Source organism: Oryza glaberrima, chromosome 1, assembly GCF_000147395.1.
Source record: "Oryza glaberrima chromosome 1, OglaRS2, whole genome shotgun sequence".
Taxonomy (NCBI): domain Eukaryota; kingdom Viridiplantae; phylum Streptophyta; class Magnoliopsida; order Poales; family Poaceae; genus Oryza; species Oryza glaberrima.
In genome coordinates, this window is record NC_068326.1 from 27,955,379 (window position 1) to 27,976,523 (window position 21,145).

General features: G+C 42.2%; 3 protein-coding genes across 3 annotated transcripts; 1 reads left to right on the plus strand and 2 right to left on the minus strand.

Annotated features, from left to right (window-relative positions):
* The first annotated feature begins 2,129 nt into the window (after positions 1-2,129).
* Positions 2,130-4,388, plus strand: LOC127774926 (uncharacterized). The gene is made up of 6 exons (XM_052301217.1): positions 2,130-2,517; positions 3,000-3,155; positions 3,246-3,378; positions 3,470-3,509; positions 3,722-3,829; positions 3,995-4,388. The coding sequence occupies exons 1-5, from the start codon at positions 2,215-2,217 to the stop codon at positions 3,807-3,809; spliced, it is 720 nt and encodes a 239-aa protein (XP_052157177.1). The 5' UTR covers positions 2,130-2,214; the 3' UTR covers positions 3,810-3,829; positions 3,995-4,388.
* Positions 4,389-4,698: 310 nt separating this feature from the next.
* On the minus strand, positions 4,699-11,153 carry LOC127774919 (protein STICHEL-like 3). The gene is made up of 6 exons (XM_052301210.1): positions 8,920-11,153; positions 8,030-8,249; positions 7,412-7,870; positions 6,154-6,787; positions 5,764-5,824; positions 4,699-5,037 (listed from the first exon to the last, which is right to left on the minus strand). Exons 1-6 carry the CDS (start codon positions 10,660-10,662, stop codon positions 4,945-4,947), a joined length of 3,210 nt encoding a protein of 1,069 aa, XP_052157170.1. The 5' UTR covers positions 10,663-11,153; the 3' UTR covers positions 4,699-4,944.
* Positions 11,154-14,736: 3,583 nt separating this feature from the next.
* Positions 14,737-20,270, minus strand: LOC127765628 (uncharacterized). The gene is made up of 4 exons (XM_052290604.1): positions 20,057-20,270; positions 16,689-16,811; positions 16,023-16,142; positions 14,737-15,027 (listed from the first exon to the last, which is right to left on the minus strand). The coding sequence occupies exons 1-4, from the start codon at positions 20,088-20,090 to the stop codon at positions 14,963-14,965; spliced, it is 342 nt and encodes a 113-aa protein (XP_052146564.1). The 5' UTR covers positions 20,091-20,270; the 3' UTR covers positions 14,737-14,962.
* Between the last annotated feature and the right edge of the window lie 875 nt (positions 20,271-21,145).

The following is a 21,145-nucleotide window of genomic DNA, read 5'->3' on the forward strand; positions in this document are numbered from 1 at the left end:
ACTTAACAAAAACTAACATGGCGGCCCGCGCAGATTGCGCGGCTAGTATCATTATATTTTCTCTCATATAATAGCATATATGTTTTCTCATTATATTATTCAAATATATTAAAATGACAATATAATTTTAAATTTTGCAATAACTTTAGAAAACTACTAATGTGTAATATTCATTTTATATTTTATATACGTGTTAGTTATTAATTATTTTTAATATCAAATTTTAGTTATTTGTAAATTATATATATTTCTATATGAACTCTAGACTCGTCTTTTAATATTTCTTTTTTTTAATTCCGAATTTTCTGTAAATTGTATTTCTATATAGACTCTATGCTCTTCTTCCAATATTATTTATTTTTATTTCTGAATTTTTATTATTTCTAATTGTATTTCTATGTGGACTCTAAACTCATCTTTCAATTTTCTTTAATTTTTAATTTCGAATTTCAGTTACTTCTAAATTGTATTCCTATATTAACTTTAAACTCTTATTCCCATGTTTTTCTTAATTTTGACTTTTAGTTATTTGTAAATCATATTTTTATACGGACTCTAAACTCTACTTTTAATTTTATTATGTTTATTCCAAATTTTAGTTAGTTTTAAATTCCAATATGGACTCTATACTCTACTTCTAATATTCCTTATTTTTAATTCCGAATTTCAGTTATTTCCTAATTTTATTTCTATATGGACTCTATACTCTAATTATAATATTCCTTATTTTTAATTCCGAATTTCAGTTATTTCCTAATTGTATTTCTATATGGACTCTATACTCTACTTCTAATATTCCTTATTTTTAATTCCGAATTTCAGTTATTTCTTAATTGTATTTCTATATGGACTCTAGTCTCCTCTTCTAATATTCCTTATTTTTAATTCCAAATTTCAGTTATTTCCTAATTGTATTTCTATATGGACTCTAGTCTCCTATTCTAATATTCCTTATTTTTTAATTCTAAATTTCAACTATTTCTAAATTGTATTTTTATATGGACTCTAGTCTCCTCTTCTAATATTCCTTATTTTTTAATTCCGAATTTCAGCTATTTCTAAATTGTATTTCTATATGGACTATGCTTTTTCTTTTTCTCTGATTAATGTGAGAAATTCTAGGTCATAAGAGCGAGCGTGGAGGCTCTTTTTTCTATTCTTTTAATAATATAATAGATTCTAGCATGAAAAAAGTTACATAACTCTTAAAATTTCTACTATTAGAAACCATATATAAATGCTATGTTTACTAATAGAAAAAATTCCTAACAACACAATCACCTTGAAAGATTGAATGGCAACATATACTAATATACAGTAACCCATGTAACCCATATATGTAGTTGTATGAGCGTTTGCTTGTGAATTCATGTTTTTTTTTTTGCTCAGTTGGTTGCTTTAAGGATAGCACGATCCATTAATTAAGTCCATGTCCGTTTCACACGTTAAACAGCCCCATTTGAAAGGAGTCCGGATCCAATACAAAGTTGAATTGTATGCTTATACGTCTAGTATTTGCCCGTGTGGACTCCTAATAGGATTTATGTAATTTTTTTCTCTACGTATATATTCCATCAATCTCAACCATTAAAATCTAGACGTATCAAGATCTAACGGCTAATATTTTTTTCTTTTTCTTTGATTAATGTGGGATTTTCTAGCATCTACATCAAACGTTGTGCCTTCTTTACGAGCTGTTTTAATAATATAATAGAATAGATAGATAGATAGATAGTAGATAGATCTAGAGTTCATTTGTTCATGTCGACTGTCAAGAGGGAAACTTAATGGGCTCGGCTAGGCCCAAAGGTTCTATGCACGGCCCAACATGTGGACAGGGGCCGTTCGGTAGAGGTGGAGTAGAGTCTGACATATCCGGTATATATTTTCCTCAGAAAAATAATCTGGGATTTGGGTTTGAAGAATTTGAAATTTTGAATGTGACACCTATGGCCATGGTCGAACTGTCCAGAAATTCACTTTTGGTTGATTAAGAAAAACATTTTTGTTTGGACATGGGCCCTTGGACGACAGCAAGGTTGGACGTGGGCCCGAACTGCAGTGACACACGGCCCAGAGGATTCGTGGCCTCTCAAACCTTATTGGAGAAATCTCCCCAACAAGCTCCGTCTCTGCCACACCCACACTGTGCCGCAACGCCTCACGAACTCCGCGCGCTTCCCCTCCTCGCCGCCGCCGCCGCGGCGTGGGAGAATGAAGGCCATCGGTAGCGGCGGCGAGTGGTGGTGGAACCTCCCGTCCCTCCGCCGCAAGCCCGACCGGCGCCGCCGCGGCCGGCGGAACACGGACCCGCGCGGCCGGCGCCGCGGTCCCCCACCGGAGCCGCTGTCGTCGTCGTCGTCGGAGTCCATCGGCCAAAGCCGCGGCTGGCCCATCGACTTCCCGTTCACGCAGGCCGTGACCGCCGCCTCTCTCACGCTTACGGGTGACACCATCGCGCAGGTCCGCCAGCGCATCGTCGACCGCCGCCTCCGCGGCCCCGAACCAGACAGCAAGGTCACACTCCTTTTGTTCTAAACCCTAACATTTACTCTTCTTTTTGAAACAGCAATAGGTATGGAATTATGCTTTTCTCGAAACTCAGCTCGGGCTCGCTACTGGTGCTAGGGTCGTACAAATAGAAATCGGCTGAAATTAAACTAGGTTACCAGGAAGAGTTGCTAAGTTGATGAAATTCGACTTAAATGTTGAGTCCAAACCATTGCTTTGTGTACATTAGCTCTTCCTCGCAGTACATTGGGCAATTTGTGATATTGGACGCTTTGATGGTTGCTAGACATGGGTTGTGTTTAGTTCACACCAAAATTGGAAGTTTGGTTGAAATTGGAACGATGCGACAGAAAAGTTGGAAGTTTGTGTGTGTAGGAAAGTTTGGATGTGATGGAAAAGTTGGAAGTTTGAAGAATTATTTTGGAACTAAACACGGCGATGGTGTTTCACGTTGTGAATTCTGACATCTGTAGAGGTCCTCCTTTCAGGGTTTGGTACCGGACTTATTGATGAGCCATGATTGGCTACGCGCGCTTCGTATGGCTTCATATGGATTTCTTCTTTATGGTCCGGGATCGCACGCATGGTACCAGTTCCTTGATCAGTGTATGCCGAAGCCAACATTTGCAAATCTATCCACTAAGGTGTGCTTTGCTTCCTCCATGTAACATGTTACGCTGGAGCATTTTGTTTCACAATTGACCAGTTTCCATTTTTGTTTGCTGTTTTCCCAGGTCATACTGAACCAGATTGCGCTTGGTCCTTGTGTTATTGGTGTAATTTTTGCCTGGAATAACTTATGGACAGGGAAACTGTCAGAACTTCCATCTAAATATCGGAATGATGCCCTTCCTACACTTCTTTTTGGTAAGCGTTCTGCCCGAATACACTGTTAAAGAAGCACCTGCATAAAGATAACTGGTATTACGGCATTGTTCACTTTGTTGTGAAATTGCAGGGTTTAGATTTTGGATTCCTGTATCGATCATTAACTTTTGGTATAGTCCCAAACTTAAAACTTCTCTCTCTCTTTTCTTGGCATAGTTGGCTCATCTTTGTTGTACTTGTCAATGTTCTATTGAATCTAATTTAATTGCTACTCACTCTAGTAAAAAATATCCTAACATCAAATACTTTTGACTGGAGGGAGTACTACTTCCATCTCATCAAAGTAGCTGGTTCTCATCCAAGTATTTGATTTCTCTACCAGGATGGTTCCTTTGTCTGCTCGTGTTGCCTTCATGTCCTCTTGTGCCATTTTTTGGAACTTCTACCTGTCAACCACTATGAGCAAGTGAAACCTCTAGTATACCTTCAGGTTGGTCTTGGTACATTCTATATTTTGTTTGACTTGGTGCACAGTAGCTGCAATTTAAGTTCTGCAAATTTGGATGAACCTATTTGTTGCCAGACTGACAGCACTTAATGCACAATTGCATTCCTTTTTCTGTAACTTTTGCTGAACAATACGATAATGTTGTAGGGCATGTACAAGCCTCATTTGTCATGATACATGTGGTTCCGTAGCAAATGTTTTGCTTGGGTTATTGTGGGACTAAATGAACTGCTACGGATGAGGGTTTGAAGGAGCTAATTTTTGCTCTGGTGGTAGAGTACATGGTAGAGTCACCTCACCTCCTGGACAATTCTGTCGCCTGCCTCGTCATTGACGGAATTCTGGTAGTGGTCTCGAGGACAAAGTCGATGGAGAAAGAAATTGTGTTTCTCTAAACATGTGTGAGCCATCTACCATCTACCTCTAATTTGATAGGAAAGATGCTTGTAATTTTGATCATTTGTTCAATAAGCTAAACTTGTATGCAAGTACATACCGATACCCAGACTCTGAATAGAAGCACATTATTCAGATGGAGCAATTTTCACTTGTATTCCTTGCGTTTGGTTTTGAAGTTTTGAACTCAGCTGCATAGAGGCTTTTTTTTAAGGATACTAGGGGGACACCGGACACGGACACATGCCAGTTTGATAGCACCACTGAAAAAAGGGGGATTTGGGCGAATATCACTGGCACGCACAAACGCCTAGCCCGTAGGATTTTGAATAGGTGACTCCTGCGAGAATATTTTGTTTGTTTCTCATAGTTGCCTCCGTAATTGAATAGCGAAAGCATCGAAACATTATATTCAGTACAAAAGACAAGACAGTGTGTGCAGTGAACTGTATAGATTGTAGGCCAAATTAACTTTATTAGCATGGCTTCCAGGTACAGGTTTAGCTGCCCTTCAAAATAATTACAGAGAATATTTGACATAAAAGAATTGCTATGCCATTTCTATCATTTTTTACGATGTCAAACAATATACAGACTAGCGAATAACCTACAAACTGACACAGTTATGGCCTACCAAGGTACAGAGTGAATAAATTACGGATGCTGAAGTTTGCTTGTAAAATCTACCACTTCTAACGTTTCTATCTCGGTGATTTTGTGGAAATGCATCTTCCGCACAAGATAAGCCTTGATACAGCTCGTGACCTTCGAGACCTGACCCTCAACGAAGATAGCTGTAGAGAGATGATTCAATGAGTAGCCAACGAGACAGACAACCATGTAGAAACATAAGAACCGTAATTTAATCAGGATTCAAATACTCTTCAGAAACATAAGAACCGTAATTTAAGCAGGATTCAAATACTCTTCAGAAACATAAGAACTGTAATTTAAGCAGGACTCACATACTCTTCCACCAATCTATCACACGCGCACACACCCTTTGTGGTGAACAACATTCCTGTGTAATGTGTTCAACTATCCTATATTCTCCCCATTATAAAACAAGAGCACCATAGAATGTTCACTTCAAAATCTACGGTCATATCAGTCAGATGAAAAAAAAAACAAAAGTAAGCAAGTTATTTTGATTTTCCGTGTAGTCTATCGTGAATGCAATGGGACATTTTTTTTTTACTTTCCATTTTGATTTCCAATTAACACAGTATGCTCATCTCCAAAAAAAAAGGGCATTATTAAACTCCACGTGGTCAGTTCAAAAGGGGGCTTACCATAGCTTTTGATCTCTAGAAATCATCTATTGAGAACACAAACTGCCCATGGCTATCTCTATAATTCCACATGCACAAATGACTTTTATTTAGACCAGTACCATATGCTAACGAGTAGTCATAAGGGAAATACTAGAACAAGTTGATGTTCCACGTTATATTCATCAGAACCCAGCAGCATAAAATTCGTGAGGACACAATTCACGACAGCACAAACAGACATATTACCTTCCGTCGAGTCCTTGAAGTTCTCCAACAAAGTATACTCCTTGATCTAGGCTCCAATCTCCTGTGCACAAATAAGCAAGCCGAATTAGAAATATGTAACGTAGTAGTAATTCTGATTGGGCGGGTGTGTTGTCAAAAAGGTAGCGTCTTAATGGCTTAATGTTCACACAGCATAAGTAGTACTGACTGCAATGCCTAATACTCTTGTATATCAAGTTATTACTAGTGAGCATATGTAGTTACTTGTGCTGTTTTTCCCCTACAATGCAATGGTGTAAAGGACCGTCTTTTGTAACATTTTTTTTCTTTTGTAATAAAATGCTGAAGTATTACACCCTATATTTTAGACAGTTGGAGAGCATGAATTGATCATACGATAACATTACTTACAAATTCTCTTGTTCCAGTTTTTCTGCAATTGACAAAGCTTTTTGTCTAGACCAGCCTCCTCGTTGAGAACAAGCTTCTGCCTTGCCAATAACATGAGCAAGAGATACCTTTCCTTTGACTATGCTGTTCTGTCGACGCTGTTTATTCCCATTTCTTCCTTGATTAGCCTTGCTATTTGGTGATGCCAAAGATTCTTCTTCCCATACATTGTCCTTTCTTCTTTGATTTACATTATGCACATCATTATTTGTTTCGTCATGCCAATGCATGTGTGAAGGCCCAACTTCAATGATTTCTCCTTCTGTCAATATATGAGGATCAGATTGCATCCATGTGGTCTTACTAGAGCTTGCTCTGTCTTTTTTAAGCCTCCTTCGGAGATTCTCACCTCCAGAAGAGAGTGGACTATGTTTAGTGAAAGACCTCCTTAATGTCGTGTTGGAAGACTCGTTCTCGCCGTGAGAAAATACAGCTGGAGCATGACTGGCCCTCACATCATTCTTTGATTCATATCGAATTTCAAGAATTATGGCAGAACGCAGAACAGACTCAAATGCCTGCAGGATTTGTCCTCGGTAGTTTTCAGCTTTGGACTTGTTGACACGTGAGCTGAATATCAGCTGCACTGTTGGTGCTGTAGGAATAAAGAATCTAACGTCAGAAAAAAAAACAGTTTGAAAGATAGCTTAGCCATGCTTTAACTCAAATATATCCTAAGAAAAGACAATATGAAGGTGGCCATGACTTACTAAATGAAGGTGCCACTGGCATATTTGTGCTATATAAATAAGATTTCACACTAAAACTAAAACAACTAGAAGCTATAATTACTCTATAGATCACTATTTCCGTTCAAATGCTTTGACATACAAAAATATTCTGATGTGTGGATTATATAATATAAAAGGATGTTATCAACCCAATAACAAAAGTTTTGACTTTATCGAGAGGAAATATTAAATTAATTACCCTAGATGCCTTTTATTATCCATGAATACTGCAACTGACTTCACTTCAACAAACTGACAAGAATTATCTTAAATAACCAATACTAAAACATAAACAGCTGGCTTACTACCTGCTTACCATATTTACACAGTACCGCATTAGGTTTCTCTATCTCATTATCTCAGTTTTGTAAGTATTAAATCAATAGTATATCATTATCAAGAGCAACAGGAAAACCAATCTCAGCTAACAAACTTACGACACGATGTACTCTTAAAAACTTAACTTCAAGCCAGGCAGAGAATCTTACCTGTGCCTAGGCTGACGGAGCTTAGCCTTCCCTCTTTAGCCATAATTTTCCTCAGTGTATCTGACTGAATACTCTCAAGCACAGCATGCCAAATCAGTTCATTTTCGATTTTACTATTTCTAGATTGTTCATTTGCTCTGGGAGCACTGGTTGATAACAAATGGCTATTTGATGTATGTTCAACAGGTCTCCATTCCCTATAAGAAGTGCTTGCCATGTTACCGTTATGCTCGAGAGCCGAGTGTATTGCCATATCCCTATCGGGAAAGGAACCGGCTAACACACCATGGTTTAAACTCGTACTCGATGAACTTGGCAGCACATACTGTTTGTCAGGAGCAAGCTGAAGCAGAGCAGCTGTAAGCCAGGTTGTCTTGTCATTAGAGACCCTCAACTGCTTTTCAGCTTCAGATAGTGTTTTCAAAGCCTGGCGTAGTTTTTCCATGTCATCTTTGGACACTGAAATTAGTACACCAATACAATGATTATGTGAATGCAAATATTTACTGTAAGAGAACAAGGCAAAACTAGATAAGTAACTTGACACTCATATGCAGGATGAAAAAAAAGCAAATTTATATTGAGCTATACACTAGTTTTAATGAAAATGTTGCTTACAGGTTGGACGTTTGAAGAATTTTCTCCGTAGTCTTTCTCGTGTGAATGTATAAGAACCAGCAAGGATGTCCGTAATTATAGTGGCAAGTTGAGACATCAATGCCAAAGGATCGACCCCAGTTTCTGTAATGACTCTTAGAGTCTTCACTGTATTTACAGTGTCAGCAGAAAGTGCCAAATCAAGCAAATCTACCAGTTTATCATCAGACACCAGACCAACCTGTTAAAATGGACAAAAGAATTAACGGTTTATTATTGCGAAAAATAGAATTGCAAATGAAAGCATGGAGTGACAACTAATTCTTTAGTTAGGGTCCTTTTTTAGGGTGGAGACTTAGGCAGGTACACTCCTAGCAAGTAGTAATACATGGAAATACATGTTTAGTGAAAAAGCAAGGAAAGTACCAAGTTTATACCAAATGGATAAGGTTCAATGCACACTGACTATTCTAACTGTTCCGCGAGGCTCTGCTTATTAGACTATATGTGGCAGCCGAGTTTGCATACTACTTATTTAATGCAACAACTATCAGACAAAACTAAACCATTTCAGAGAACTACACATTTGGTTGCATTCTCCTTAAATGTGTCATTTTGTGAAACGTTTGCAACTGAAAGTGTTGTTTAGTGCACCTACTTAAAAAGGCAGCTCTTTTATAGTTTTTTGTGCATCAAAGGTGTAGTTTTGTGAAATTCGCTATTTAATCAACTAAATTACACAAAACTAAATGTCTAGCCCCGGCCCCCTAGCCAACATAATTAGCTAATATTTTCTATTCATGCCCAGATGGGGTAATACGATATTGACAGCAGATACAGAAGTATAATTTGGTTTTCCAAAAAAAAAAAAAGCAGAGAGGGAGTAATATTAAGCTTGAGAGATATCTTACAAGTTCTTGGACAAGAGATAAGGAAATTCTCTGCCCCAGCAAACTCAGCTGATCAAGAGTCATCTCAGCATCCCTCAATGATCCATCTGAACGGGATGCAATTAACTTCAGTGCATCCCTATCAACATCTAAACTTTCGCTGGTCGAAATCCATTGCAAAGTGTTAACAATGTCGCACTCCTTCAACTTGGGAAAGAAGAACTTCTGACATCTCGATAGGATTATATGAGGAAGGTCGAGGTTGGGACTGACGAGGATGAACACCACGCGGCGGGGCGCCCGGTCCACCACTTTCGAGATTAAGCTCCAAGTGTCGGCTGGCAGCGTATCGCAGTCATCAAATATAAACACCCTGTAGTGCGAAGGCGCCGGCGAAAGCATGACGTTGTCGAGGACATCAACGATGCTGTCCATGTCGATGTTGCCGACGGGGCCAATCTCCATCACGCTCCTGCTCTTGCCGAGATTGTGCGCGATGCACGAGGTGCACGAGTCACAGGGCCTCGGGTGCTCGGGGGAGTGGCAGTTGAGCGCCTTGGCGAAGACGCGCGCGCACGACGTCTTCCCTGTGCCGTGCGGGCCGTAGAAGACGTATACCAGCCCGATCTTCCTCCTCAGGACGGCGTTCGACAGCGCCTGCACCACCAAGCTCTGCCCGACCACGTCCTTGAAGGTCTTGGGCGCGAACTTCTGCGTCAGGCTCCGGTGCCGTCCGCGGCCGTGCTGCGAGCCACGAGACTTGTGCCCCGACCGCCCCTCCGACAGGAGGTCGGACTCCATCTCGCTGGTCTGGTTGGAGAAAATTCCAAGCTCGCCCGAGTAGCTCCCACCGATGCCGCCGTTACGCGCACCGGTGGCGGCCGCCTCGACGAGCAGAGGCAACGCGTCGGAGTCCGAGCTGGTCGAGGAGGCCAGCCTCTCGGACTTGACTGGGAAAAGCGAGTGCGAGCCGTTGAGGTGGCCACGCGAGGCGCCGGCGCCGGCTTCGGATTTGCGGCCCGCCGCTGACTTGGGATCGGATAGGCCGCAGGCGAGGCTGCGGCCGGCCATGTCGAGAATAGACTTGCCGCGGTGGTGGAGGCGCGACCAGTTCCACGGAATGCCGCAGACGTTGCGCGAGTCCTGCGGCGGCACATGCTGCTGCAGCTCGTCGAGGCCGTCCTCGCCATCGCGGAAGAGGTACTTGTTGCCGCAGACGGCCTCCTGGGAGCTGGAGTTGACGGAGAGCGCCGCCGCGGCGGCTGCCGAGCGATCTGGGGCCTTACTGGCGGCGCCAGCGCGGCGGCCAGCGCCGCGTTTAAAGCGGCGCCGCGGGCGACGAACCTGCTTGGGTTGAGGGTTCTCAGCGAGCTGGTCGAGGAGCGTCTTGAGCGCCCCGGTCGTCGAGGCGCTGAGCCGGGACTTCGGCGGGAGATCGGCGTCGTCTTCGTCGGTGTCGGCGTCCGGGTCGGCTGCCACCTTGGAGGATGACTCGACGGAGCGGCGCGTGGACGGGTCACGGAGCGACCGCGAGCGCTGCAGCGCGAGGAGGTCGCGCATCAGCGCCGCCGACGCGACGGACGTGGGGCTCCTCCTCCTCCCCGACGACGACGCCCCTCCGCCTCCACCGCCGCCCCCGTGCGCGTGGTGGTGGCGTAAGTGGATGCAGTTGGTCAGGTGCGCGTGGCCGCGGAGGTGCCCGCCACCACCACCACCACCCCGCGCGGTGGCGCCGACGGCACCGGCACGGTCGGGCGTCGGCATTGCTTTCCCCGCAGCACGGAGCGGCAGTGAGATGCGAGGAGAGCTCCGGCGAAACGCTACGCCATTTGGGCGTCGGTTGGGCTGGTGCGTGGTGTGCGTGTGCGTGCGAATTATGGCGGTATGGTTCGGAGATTTCGCCTTTTTGGTTGGATCCCTGGAGGATTTCACGGGAAGGGAGAGAGAGAGCCGCGACCGAGTAGCCGAGTTGGGGAGGAGAACTGGGAGGAGAGGGTGGGTGGCGAGTGGCCTCGCGCTCGTGCCGGGTGTAGGAACAGGCGGTGCTTTCGGGGCTCGCGCCCGCGTCGCCGGGGCAGGAAGGGATAGAGTACGGCGCGGGGGAAGCGGATCCGCGGCTCGGCGACGGGGGCGGCGGTGTCACTGACTGAGTCACTGGTGTGGGCACGGAGACCGGGTTTGGCACAAGCGCGCGGCCGCGGCTGGGAGGGGGCGATTCACTGTGGTGCGTTCGCTACAGTGGCATTGGCGGCTTGTTGCTGGAATTCTGCCGTGGTTGTCGTGTCGTCCGCGTCAGCGGGTGTTAATAGGAAGGCGAGCTGTTTGGTGACATGACGCGACGCCACCAACATGTACAGTTTGCTCCAATAGAACAGCTCTGTTCGAGTATAGTACTAGGAGTATAGTGCTACGTACATTGCGTGATGCGATTAGCCGATTATTACTCCACAGTAACAAAGCTTCTGCAGTTGACGCAGCGGCGGAGCACGTGAGGTTGGAGCAAACTTCGCGTGCACAAAGCAGCCATCCGGCCGGTAAAAGAAAATGCGTGATGGTGGTGAGCAGGCAGCGGAGTCCTTGCCGCAGGCCCAAGTAACCGTACTTTGTACCTGATCGGACGCAAGGGGCTGTAACTGTACTCTGTACAAGATCGGACGAGTTAACGTTGGCGTGTACTGACACGGTAGGGCCCAAGGACAGTCAATCACGCTGGCGGGTGGAGACCACCACGGGGTTTGATTTCCCATCGCGCGCAATGATTCGGGGCTCCGGAGCGGGGATCTGATGCCCCTCATCAATTGCCCCGGCCGGATAGCGACGGCCACGGCAGACTGACCAGTCGAGCGGCAGGAAGTCGCACGTGGTTGCCTGTCTCGCCGGACGTTGGCCTATACGATCAGCCGGGACGCGCTGGCCGGCAGGATGGCTCAGCCCAGCTCCCCACTCGCGTAGTAGTAGGAGTGTAGGACTAGTGACCGGCTGCCGATGCGGCACGATCATGGTGGCGACGAGACGACTATTGAAATCCAAGCGGAGCAGGAGGGTGTGTGTAATCGTCACCGTCTCCGCGCGGCGCTATCACGGGCTAACGCTAGCTTAACAAATCATCAAGAATCTGTGGGGGCATCGGACACCACACACCAGTAGGAGGAGACGTGCGTTTTCGCTTCTCTGCCGGCTCAGCGCGTGGCAAGAGGGCGCTGAAAGCGAGGAGAGGCCCATACCCAGGATACCCTCCTGCGGCCTGCGGCAGCCGCCGTTCAGGTGCAGACGCGCAGCACGCTTCCGAAATCAAAGGGAGAGCGTCTGCAGACACCATACCACCAACAAGAACCCTGTACAGAGCATAGCAACTGCAGGAGATAGGTTCCGCACCGGCTACGGCTACCACATTAGGAGCAAGCATAATAATACAGCCAGCTGTTTAGTTATAATTTATCTATCAGCTCACTCATATAATGGCTAACTCTTCACTATAAACATATAGTCCACATGTCTGTCTTACAGATTTTTTTTTGTTCCTGTGCCTAAACCGGCTGTAAACTTACAGCCCGCTTCTCATCTCTCTCCTCTCCTCTCTTATCCACCTCAGTATTTAGTCTTTTTATAGCTCTCTATTATACTTGCTCTTAGTGGTAGTAGGAGTATGGTACAGAGACCGTAGTTTGTGTTCACTGGTGACCGGTGAGTACGTACTACTACTACTCAACGAAGCATGCCGTAGTGAGGTACTGGCTGTTTATACACGACCTCTGACTGCGCAATAACTATGCTGGTACCATGTGATTCATCAATTTACTGTGCACTGTACGTTTTCAACTTTTAGCGGCAGGAAATCGTCTGATGTTTTACTGTCGTCCAAATAAAATCGTTTACTATCGGATGCAGGTGTGTGTGGTACACCAGCAAAAGGTAAAGAGTAGAGAGCAGTAGTGCATTGCCTGGCAGCGAGTCCCTCAAATCTAAAATCTTTCTGGCTACTCAATCTATTGAGAGCGAGACATCTTCCAAATGAAATCCTAACTACCACTCTAGCATAATCAAGTAAGAAAAAAAGAACCAATTTTCGCCAGCAAAAGTTGTTGGCAGGGACACACCCAAGCTTAAATCACTTGATTAATACCCCTAGTACTACTATAGCAAAGCTAAATCTTAGTAGACACTATGATTAGAGGCGAGTAGGAGTTTGATAATATGGTCCAACATATGGATAAAGTTGTGGGCTATTGCAGTACTTAAAACTAGAGCAGTTAGCTCTAGCAGCTCTAGGAAGAATCCTTGCCTAATCTCATCTCTGCATAAAACTACACCACTTCAGCTGGGACTTGGGAACCAGCGCTCCAATCAGACGAGGCTTGATGTCCAGCTCTTCATCGTAGGTGCTACAGAAGTTATAGTAGCTTTTCACATCTCCAATCTCCATGCACATGGCACCTCGATCGGCCGGATAAAAGTTGCTTTGGAGTTCTTTCTCTCGCACTTCACCACACTGCACTGAGCTCACTCATCAGTGGCCAGGCTTTTTATTCCTCCTGCCTTATTAGCTTTTGCTTTCCTAGGCTTGATTTTGTACTGTTTCCTGCAACTAGTCATAAACTGACAGTTTGGTAGGAGCAAAGCGTGCACGGGGCAGCAGATTAGAAATGGTCTTTGTCTGTACCTGTAGGCCACGCATTTTTGTGCTACTGATATCAACGTGTTTATTATGTGTGTCATGGAATCTATTAGTACTGTTTATGAAATAAAATAGGGTAGGTTTATAGAATCCAGATAGATTATTGTACTCGCTGTAACTGACCATACTAGTATTTCTTCCCTTGATGCAATAAAGTCTAGTGATATCCAAGTTATTTTAAGCAAGATTCCTGCTCTAGTGTTAGACTGTTCGACTGTTTTAACGAGGTCAAGAACACTACGGCCAACCGTGTCGGTTTTAACATGGCAATTGTCAAAGATACTAGTAGTACTTTGAAGTTGAACAACACTGCAAGAAGCATCCTAGGCCCAGAGACTGGAATGCTGGTCCAACCAACTGCTCCTGCTAACCAGCAAGCTTCTACATCCTGATCCATTTGCACACACTACATGAACCCAAAAGTTAAGATCATGTGATCCTTCACGATAAAACTTGAGCGCTAGTCGGATCTCAGATCCGGCATACGATCGAGCACAAGGAATCCTATACAAATCATTCGTAGCAAAGGCCCTACACCCTGCTGCTCTGAAGTCTGAACTCTGAAGTCTGAACACTGAAGGATGCACCCTTCCAAATTAAGTTTCTTGGATACTTCCAGTAATGGCCGATGTCTAATGTTTGTTTGATCATCCCGCAATGCCGATAGCTCACCTGTGTTTCTTTTCCCCCCAACTATAAAGGGAGAAGAAAATTGATGCCCGTGAATCCAGGCATCATCATGCATTCTGCAGTCTGCAGTGCTCACTTTACAGACCTGAAAGAAACTTCTGTCAGAGATAGTATGCATCTACACCTAGTAAATGTCAGAGATGTAGCCTGTAGGTACGCGACTTGCACGACAGAAAGCAATGGAGCTATCAGGCGAAACCACCAGCATCAATTTTCTGAAAACGCAGCAGGTGAAAGTGTGCTGGACACAGCAATGCCGGATCCTGCTTCTTTGACAAAAGACCATCCACAACCACCAGAGGAAATAACACTGGACACAGCAATGATGGCAGATCCCGCTTCCAGTACTTGCTAACATGCACTGCACCATTGAAGACTAAAGCAAAGATTATGCAGTTCTCAGACAGCATATTGTTTCGCATTACGATCAAAACAACTAATGCACCAAAGTTTATTGCATTCTCACACGCGTGTTTGAAAACGCAACAAGTCAACTTTTACTGTGAATCGGGGCTCACTGTTATTGATGTAGTATTACAGCCCAATAAAGTGTATACAGGAGTCAGGTCAAGATGATATAGGAGTACCAGAATTAAAGTGCGAACAATATCTTCATTCAAATTTCGAGCAAGTCAAAGACTGATGTCAGTGAACAAATGAGATTTACATAATCTACATGGGCCCTTCAAATTATATTACTTAGCCTTCCCTGATCAAATTTGTTGGCTCACTCAGAACATACTTTGGTAATTCATATTTGGCACCTGCAAGACGATTTCCAAGAACAGAGTTAATGCAGCACTCAGAGCATGACTAAGGAAAGCAAACATGAGTACCAAATAATTGAGCAGAGATAAACGGAGCTTCAGGGTTGAAAAGCTTGATTATTGGTTGTCAGATTGATGAGAGGGATAGAATAGCATGGCCGCACAATAGGAAGAAGACCTTCTCTACTAAATCCATGTACAGAATTATGACCTTTGGTGGAGTAGGATATAAAAATGATGGAGGTGTGGAATTAAAAATCAAGCTTTTCCTACATTTGGTAGGGAGGAATAGGCTGCCTTGTGCTTCTCAGCTAATTAAGAGGAGTTGGAGAGGGGGTGATGAGTTCTGCAAACTGTGTAAGAAAATTGAAACCACCAATCATATTTTATTTAGGTGTCCTCTGGCCATCTTTGCTTGGTGTATTACCAAAGAAGTTTTGGGCCTGGAAAAAAATCCCTGGTAACATCTGGGAGGGTTGATGAGGGAGAAGAAAATTTCCAGGGTTTGGATTGTGTTAGTGGCTATTATTTGCTGGGGGTTGTGGATGGTTAGAAATGATTGGGAATTTGAAAACATTATTGTGAATTCTCCTCTGCAAATCATTTACAAATCTATATCCTTTATAAAAAAATGGAGCATCTTGCTAGGGGGAGAAGATCAAGTGCCTTTGGAAGATTGGTGTAAGGCTATCCTGGAGAGGTTACAGCAAGTGAGACCGCGGGTTTTGCCAGATGTTATTTAGCTTTCTCCGTAGCTGTTTTCCTTGCTTGGTGGTGGTGGCTGTAAAGTTTCTGCTTTGAGGAGTTGGTTGCTGTCTGTGGCTTGGTGCGGTCCTTGTTAGCTGGTGTTCCCAGCCGTAGTTCTTAGTGGTTGTTTTTCTGCTTTTGTTTTGTTTCCTGTAAATGACTCTGTATGCTTTGGGCTTTCTCAAAAAGCCGGGTCAATATATTGATCTGTTCTAAAAAAACAAAAACAAAGAACGAATTTTCACCTCTTTCATCGTAGCAAATTGTCATGTCAGAATTTGATACAATGATTCCGGCACTGTCCACTATCGTTTGTGCAAGAGATAACTCAGCTTCTGCAGCAGCTCGAAGCGCATCCCAAATCTCTGGCAGAATACAAGTAAAAACACAATAACTATTTTCCCTTGAACTTTGTTGTTATTCAACAATAACTATGTATTTCACCAGTATGAGAAATAAACAGTTTATGATGTAAAACATCTATAACACACCTTTGCTAAATTAAAAAAACATTTAAAAACTGCTAATTGAGAAGCAAATCCATAATGATTTTGTATGGTCAGCCCAAGTACAAACCTTCAGAAATACCCACTCCATACGTGACTTGTATCAATAATACTAAGGGTGTTGAATCTTAAAAAGATAAAATTCCTGTTTGCCATTTTTGTTTTGCAAATCATTTTTATCCACTTTAACTACTATAAGTGAACATGTCAAATTTAACAGAAGGATTTCAAAGAACTTATCACACACGTCTGATAAACACCTAAATAGAAAAATCAGCACTACCTGGGCATTCACCTTCAAAGAAATTAATCACACACATGCACTATTTAGCAAAACTATGTCAAATTCGACTACTTTGAAGCATACATATAGTAATAAAAAATACAAAACTGACAACACAGTACCTTTCTGCCCACCATAATGTGGAGCAGTGTCCCAGAATTCATCACGCATCTGTTTGAGTTGTGTTGTTGTTATTGCTTGATTGTGCTTCCAAGGCTTGGGCTTTTTCAGCTTCTTGCTGTTATCTGGACTCAAGAGAAGGAATTGAGCATTAACAACTCAACACGTCCAAGTGCAATGATGCATTAGAACTAAATCATTGTAAATAAGCAATGCACTTAACCTAAATCAGATAGTACTGCTTATCAAGCAAATATCTTCAGTGGGAACACACTTTAAAAAGAGGCAGAAGTATACAGAGAGACGAAAACTAACAATTATACTTCCAACAGTTGCAAATATGGGAGATGCCATATTTGTATATACTTTTTTTTGTTAACAATGCTCCAAGCATATTGAAGATCTTTTTTCTGAACAAACTTAAAAAGTCAGAAGGCCATTTATTATCATCTTCTTGTTCTTCTTTTGCCTGAACTTTAAAAAGAAAATCATCGCCCTACCTTGGCATACAACTTTTTCAGTTGACTGAGCATTTCGCAATAAGTTTGACTACCTTAAGTAAAAAAGTTTTGACTCTTATAATATGATGCAGCAGGAATCCAGGATCAGTCAAAAGAGTCAAGTTATTGACATTTCATTGAAAAAACATTGGATAAAAACGGCATAGTGCAAAAGGTTATAAACAAACAAGCAATACAGCCTACACATGCAACCTTCTGATATTGTAGTCATGTAAGAATTCAATCAGCGCAATTGATAAAACACCTAACAGTATAAAGCAATTGTTCTGAATCACTTGAAACGTCTCTCAATATATATTAAGAACAAACTATCATTACAATATGTCTCTTTTCCAAATTTAAGGTTAAATTATCATTTCATATTCATGTCCACGACCCCCTGTTGTAGGACATGCCTATTATCATTTCACATTTGGCTCTCAAGAAACGGGATGGTCTTTGACGATATCACCTCCCCACTGAAATGATACGTGGGCATCCCAATGACACCCTGCGGGCTGCTAGGAGCCCAGGAGAAGACATAATACTCAAGCTCAAGACATTGGGGTGTCAAGTGCTTGCGCATACTTTTCCACAAGCCATGTGCCTTTGTAAATAAAAGTTGACAATGACTGAATTTGTTTTCTGCTGCTTTTTTTTAAAATAAAAATTCAGCTAGAGGCTTCCCTTCTCGATTTACTAAAAAAATGTACTTCATCCTTTACTAAAGAAAAACTATTGTTTCGATATGTCTTTCATTGAGATCATTTCAACATATCTTTAATGGTGTCACAGCTTTCGTTTTATCTTTCATGGTACAAGCAGACATGATTTCTGCTGTACCAAAGAATAAGTGGTGTGCAGTGGTGCAAATTCTTCTTGTGGCTGGCAATTCAACAATGCTGCCAGACAAAGGACATGCTCCCCATCGAAGAATTGCTATCCACTCACTTGTTTGTTTTGGCATAGAGATGGGGAGACGATCATATCTTCGATGAATGTGTAATGGTAATATTCAACCCAAACCTACTAAATCCTATTAAAAAAACTGCCATAAGTTTATTTAAAACTTTTAAATGTAACTATAGTATAATATAACATAATTTCACCTAACTATACTATAACAATAATATAATTTAGAGTGATTTTACAGTCCTTGAGGAGGTACCGGAAGGTACCATATTTTCTAGTGTAAAATTTGATATCTATCGGTACTATGGTACTAGGAGGTACGAAAATTTGCACTAAAATTTTTGAAACCTCTCAAAAACTCTAAAATTTCTCTATAATTTAGATATAAAAAATTGCATATTTTTAAAAAACAAAAGGAAAAATGACAAGTAAGCAAAACATTAGGCCTAATGAGTCTGCTCCCATTATAAAAAAACTTAGGCCATCCTAATGAGAACGCTTTGACTAACCACCATGGTCACTCCCAAAATAAGAAGGCCTCGAGTTCATTAGGGTTCAGAAAGCGGCCACAAAAAGGCTCCTGCAGGAATCCATTCCTTTTTTGGCAGCCACACCACACTTTTGGCAGCCACCGTTTCTTAGACATGTGTTTCGTTCAATGCCACAGTTGTGGCTTGCCACACTTTTTCAATAGCATATGTCCCACACATCATAGACTCAATTTTCTTGCCAACTTTGCCACATTTTATGGCTAGCAATTTGTCCACCACACTTTTGTGGCTGCCACAATTTGCCTAATCTTAGTTGTGGTAAAGTGTGGCCAGCAACCAAACACACCATAAGTAGTGTTGTGAGCTACAAAACTCAGCCGGTGTCTTATCTATTAAAAAACAAAATATTGGAGTTCACGGTACAAGCAGAAATGATTTTGCTGTACCAAAGAATAAACTGTCAGTTCCATTGCCTTCCATAATAATTGACTAATCGTATCTCGGCCACTCCACAATAGCTAGATTTTGTATCTTTTGTCCTTACAGGTGAATAAAAACATCCCTTCAATTTTCTTTCTAATAATGATCATTACCTTCTGTCCGCGATAAAGAATTTGTACTGCATTCAAATGATTGCGCTGATAACAACAGCCAGGTAATTTGTCTTTTTATTCTAGTATAAGTGGAACTAGTAGACTTTCCTATGTAGTTTCTGTGGAGCTAATTTTAAAAACAGAATTAGATTTCATATGTTTCCATAACAATTGTACTTTATACAGCTATATCAACCAATATACACCCTTGTAATCTATCGGTGCAGATATTTCGCTTTTTCTCTGATTAACATGATGAATTTCTAGGCCTTAATGAATGTGATGGCTCCTTTTTGGACCTCTCTTAATAATATAAGTAATAGATAGATATTCACTTATGGTTACTCCACAATTATGTTGATTAATATTCCCTCCTCATCGCAAAATATAGCAACCTAAAACTCGAGTAGACACCACCTAGTACTATACGAATCTAAATAGACTCCCACCTAGTACTACTAATCTAAATAGACCCTCTAGTTATTAGGTGGTATCTAATCGAGTACCAAGTTGCTATATTTTGGAAGAGAGATAGTACAACATAAGAAAACTCAACACGGAACAGCATTCCACAATTACTCGAAGTAATTCGTTTTATCAGTAATTCTCTCTACCCTGCAACCCAATTGATGATTCTACAACTGAATTCTTACATGACCTTCATACCGCTAAACATCCAATAGCTAGCTAAGCTAACCTGACTTGGCGACTACAAACACGGTCGATCCAGAACCAAGTGACAAACCAGTTAGCTCCTAATTTGCTGTTCTTGGCACCAAATTACCAAGATCTCAATCTAAGATTCCAGAAAACGAAAACGAAAACGAAAACACGGATAGCAAAAAACCGAGAAAGACAGGGAAAACGACGATACCATCGGTTTTAGGTGTGGATCCGGCGCAACCCATGGCGACGGCCGGTCAGACGCTCATGAGTGAGAGCGACCTTCCCCCTGGGGAAGCTTCTGGAAGCTGGCGCGGCTTCTGGCGTGTGGATTGGCGGCTGCGGGTTCGGGGGAGAGGACGATGCGAGAGAAAAAGCGGTGGATTAAAAGGGGGGAAGTGGAGCAGCAGTGGGGGAGAGGGACGCATCTCGGCATGTGATTAGCTAAGCTAACCAACAAAAACCGGTGCGGGGGTGCAGAGGTGGCGCCGAGCCGAAGGCCGAATTCGTCGGTACTAGTATTTCTTTTTACCCGATTTCCTTGGCCTTCTCGATGCACCGCGATGGAGCAGCAGCGTTCACCGTTCCCTGCGACTAGAAGGGATATAAAAAGGGATTTAAAACGGATGGAAATTACCTTTACAATGTTTATTTATACTTAGAAAAAAATACTCGTGCGTTGCAACGGGTGAAGGCAACGAAAACAGAAAAAAAACAAAGAAATCCTACGGATTGAAAGTGGCTGTAGATATAAAAATAAAATCAAATATTATCAAATACATGTATGAAGCGAATACGGATTAAAATACGGTCACGAATATTTATCTAAACATGAAAAATTCTTTATACCATGCTTACAAAATCAAAAAAGACATAAAGGTAGGGTTTTTTTTTATCCAAAAGAATATATTAAATTGTGCTAAATATAATATGCCATTGTAGATTAGACTCTTAAGTATTTTTTTTTAAAAAAATGAACATAATATATGAACTAATAAACATAATATATGAATTCATTATATATACATATTAATGATTTAAATCTTGTGAAATTTAAATTATGTAATCTACAAATTTAAAATATTCTGGTCGGTTCATTCCAATACGGGAGAATAGCCTATTTGGTCCTTCAACTTTCGCTCTGAGATCAATATGGTTCTTGATACATCATTTTGTTCGAATTGGTCCTCAAAGTCTATCTTTTAGTCTACTATGGTTATTGGACCCAAAAAAAAACACCACGTAAGCATGCCATCTCATCATCTTTTACAGATCTGCCATGAAATGCCTAATATACCCT

Excerpts from the sequence above, each read along its gene's own strand:
- LOC127774926 (XM_052301217.1), top strand. The coding sequence starts at position 2,215 with ATGAAGGCCATCGGTAGCGGCGGCGAGTGGTGGTGGAACCTCCCGTCC. Across the intron at positions 2,518-2,999 it reads GCCCCGAACCAGACAGCAAG|GGTTTGGTACCGGACTTATT; the intron begins GTCACACTCCTT and ends TCCTCCTTTCAG. Across the intron at positions 3,379-3,469 it reads CCTTCCTACACTTCTTTTTG|GGTTTAGATTTTGGATTCCT; the intron begins GTAAGCGTTCTG and ends GTGAAATTGCAG.
- LOC127774919 (XM_052301210.1), bottom strand. The coding sequence starts at position 10,662 with ATGCCGACGCCCGACCGTGCCGGTGCCGTCGGCGCCACCGCGCGGGGT. Across the intron at positions 6,788-7,411 it reads CTCCGTCAGCCTAGGCACAG|CACCAACAGTGCAGCTGATA; the intron begins GTAAGATTCTCT and ends TTATTCCTACAG. Across the intron at positions 5,038-5,763 it reads CTTCAAGGACTCGACGGAAG|CTATCTTCGTTGAGGGTCAG; the intron begins GTAATATGTCTG and ends ATCTCTCTACAG.
- LOC127765628 (XM_052290604.1), bottom strand. The coding sequence starts at position 20,090 with ATGGGTTGCGCCGGATCCACACCTAAAACCGATG. Across the intron at positions 16,812-20,056 it reads ATCCACACCTAAAACCGATG|ATAACAGCAAGAAGCTGAAA; the intron begins GTATCGTCGTTT and ends TCTTGAGTCCAG. Across the intron at positions 15,028-16,022 it reads AATTTGCTACGATGAAAGAG|GTGCCAAATATGAATTACCA; the intron begins GTGAAAATTCGT and ends ATCGTCTTGCAG.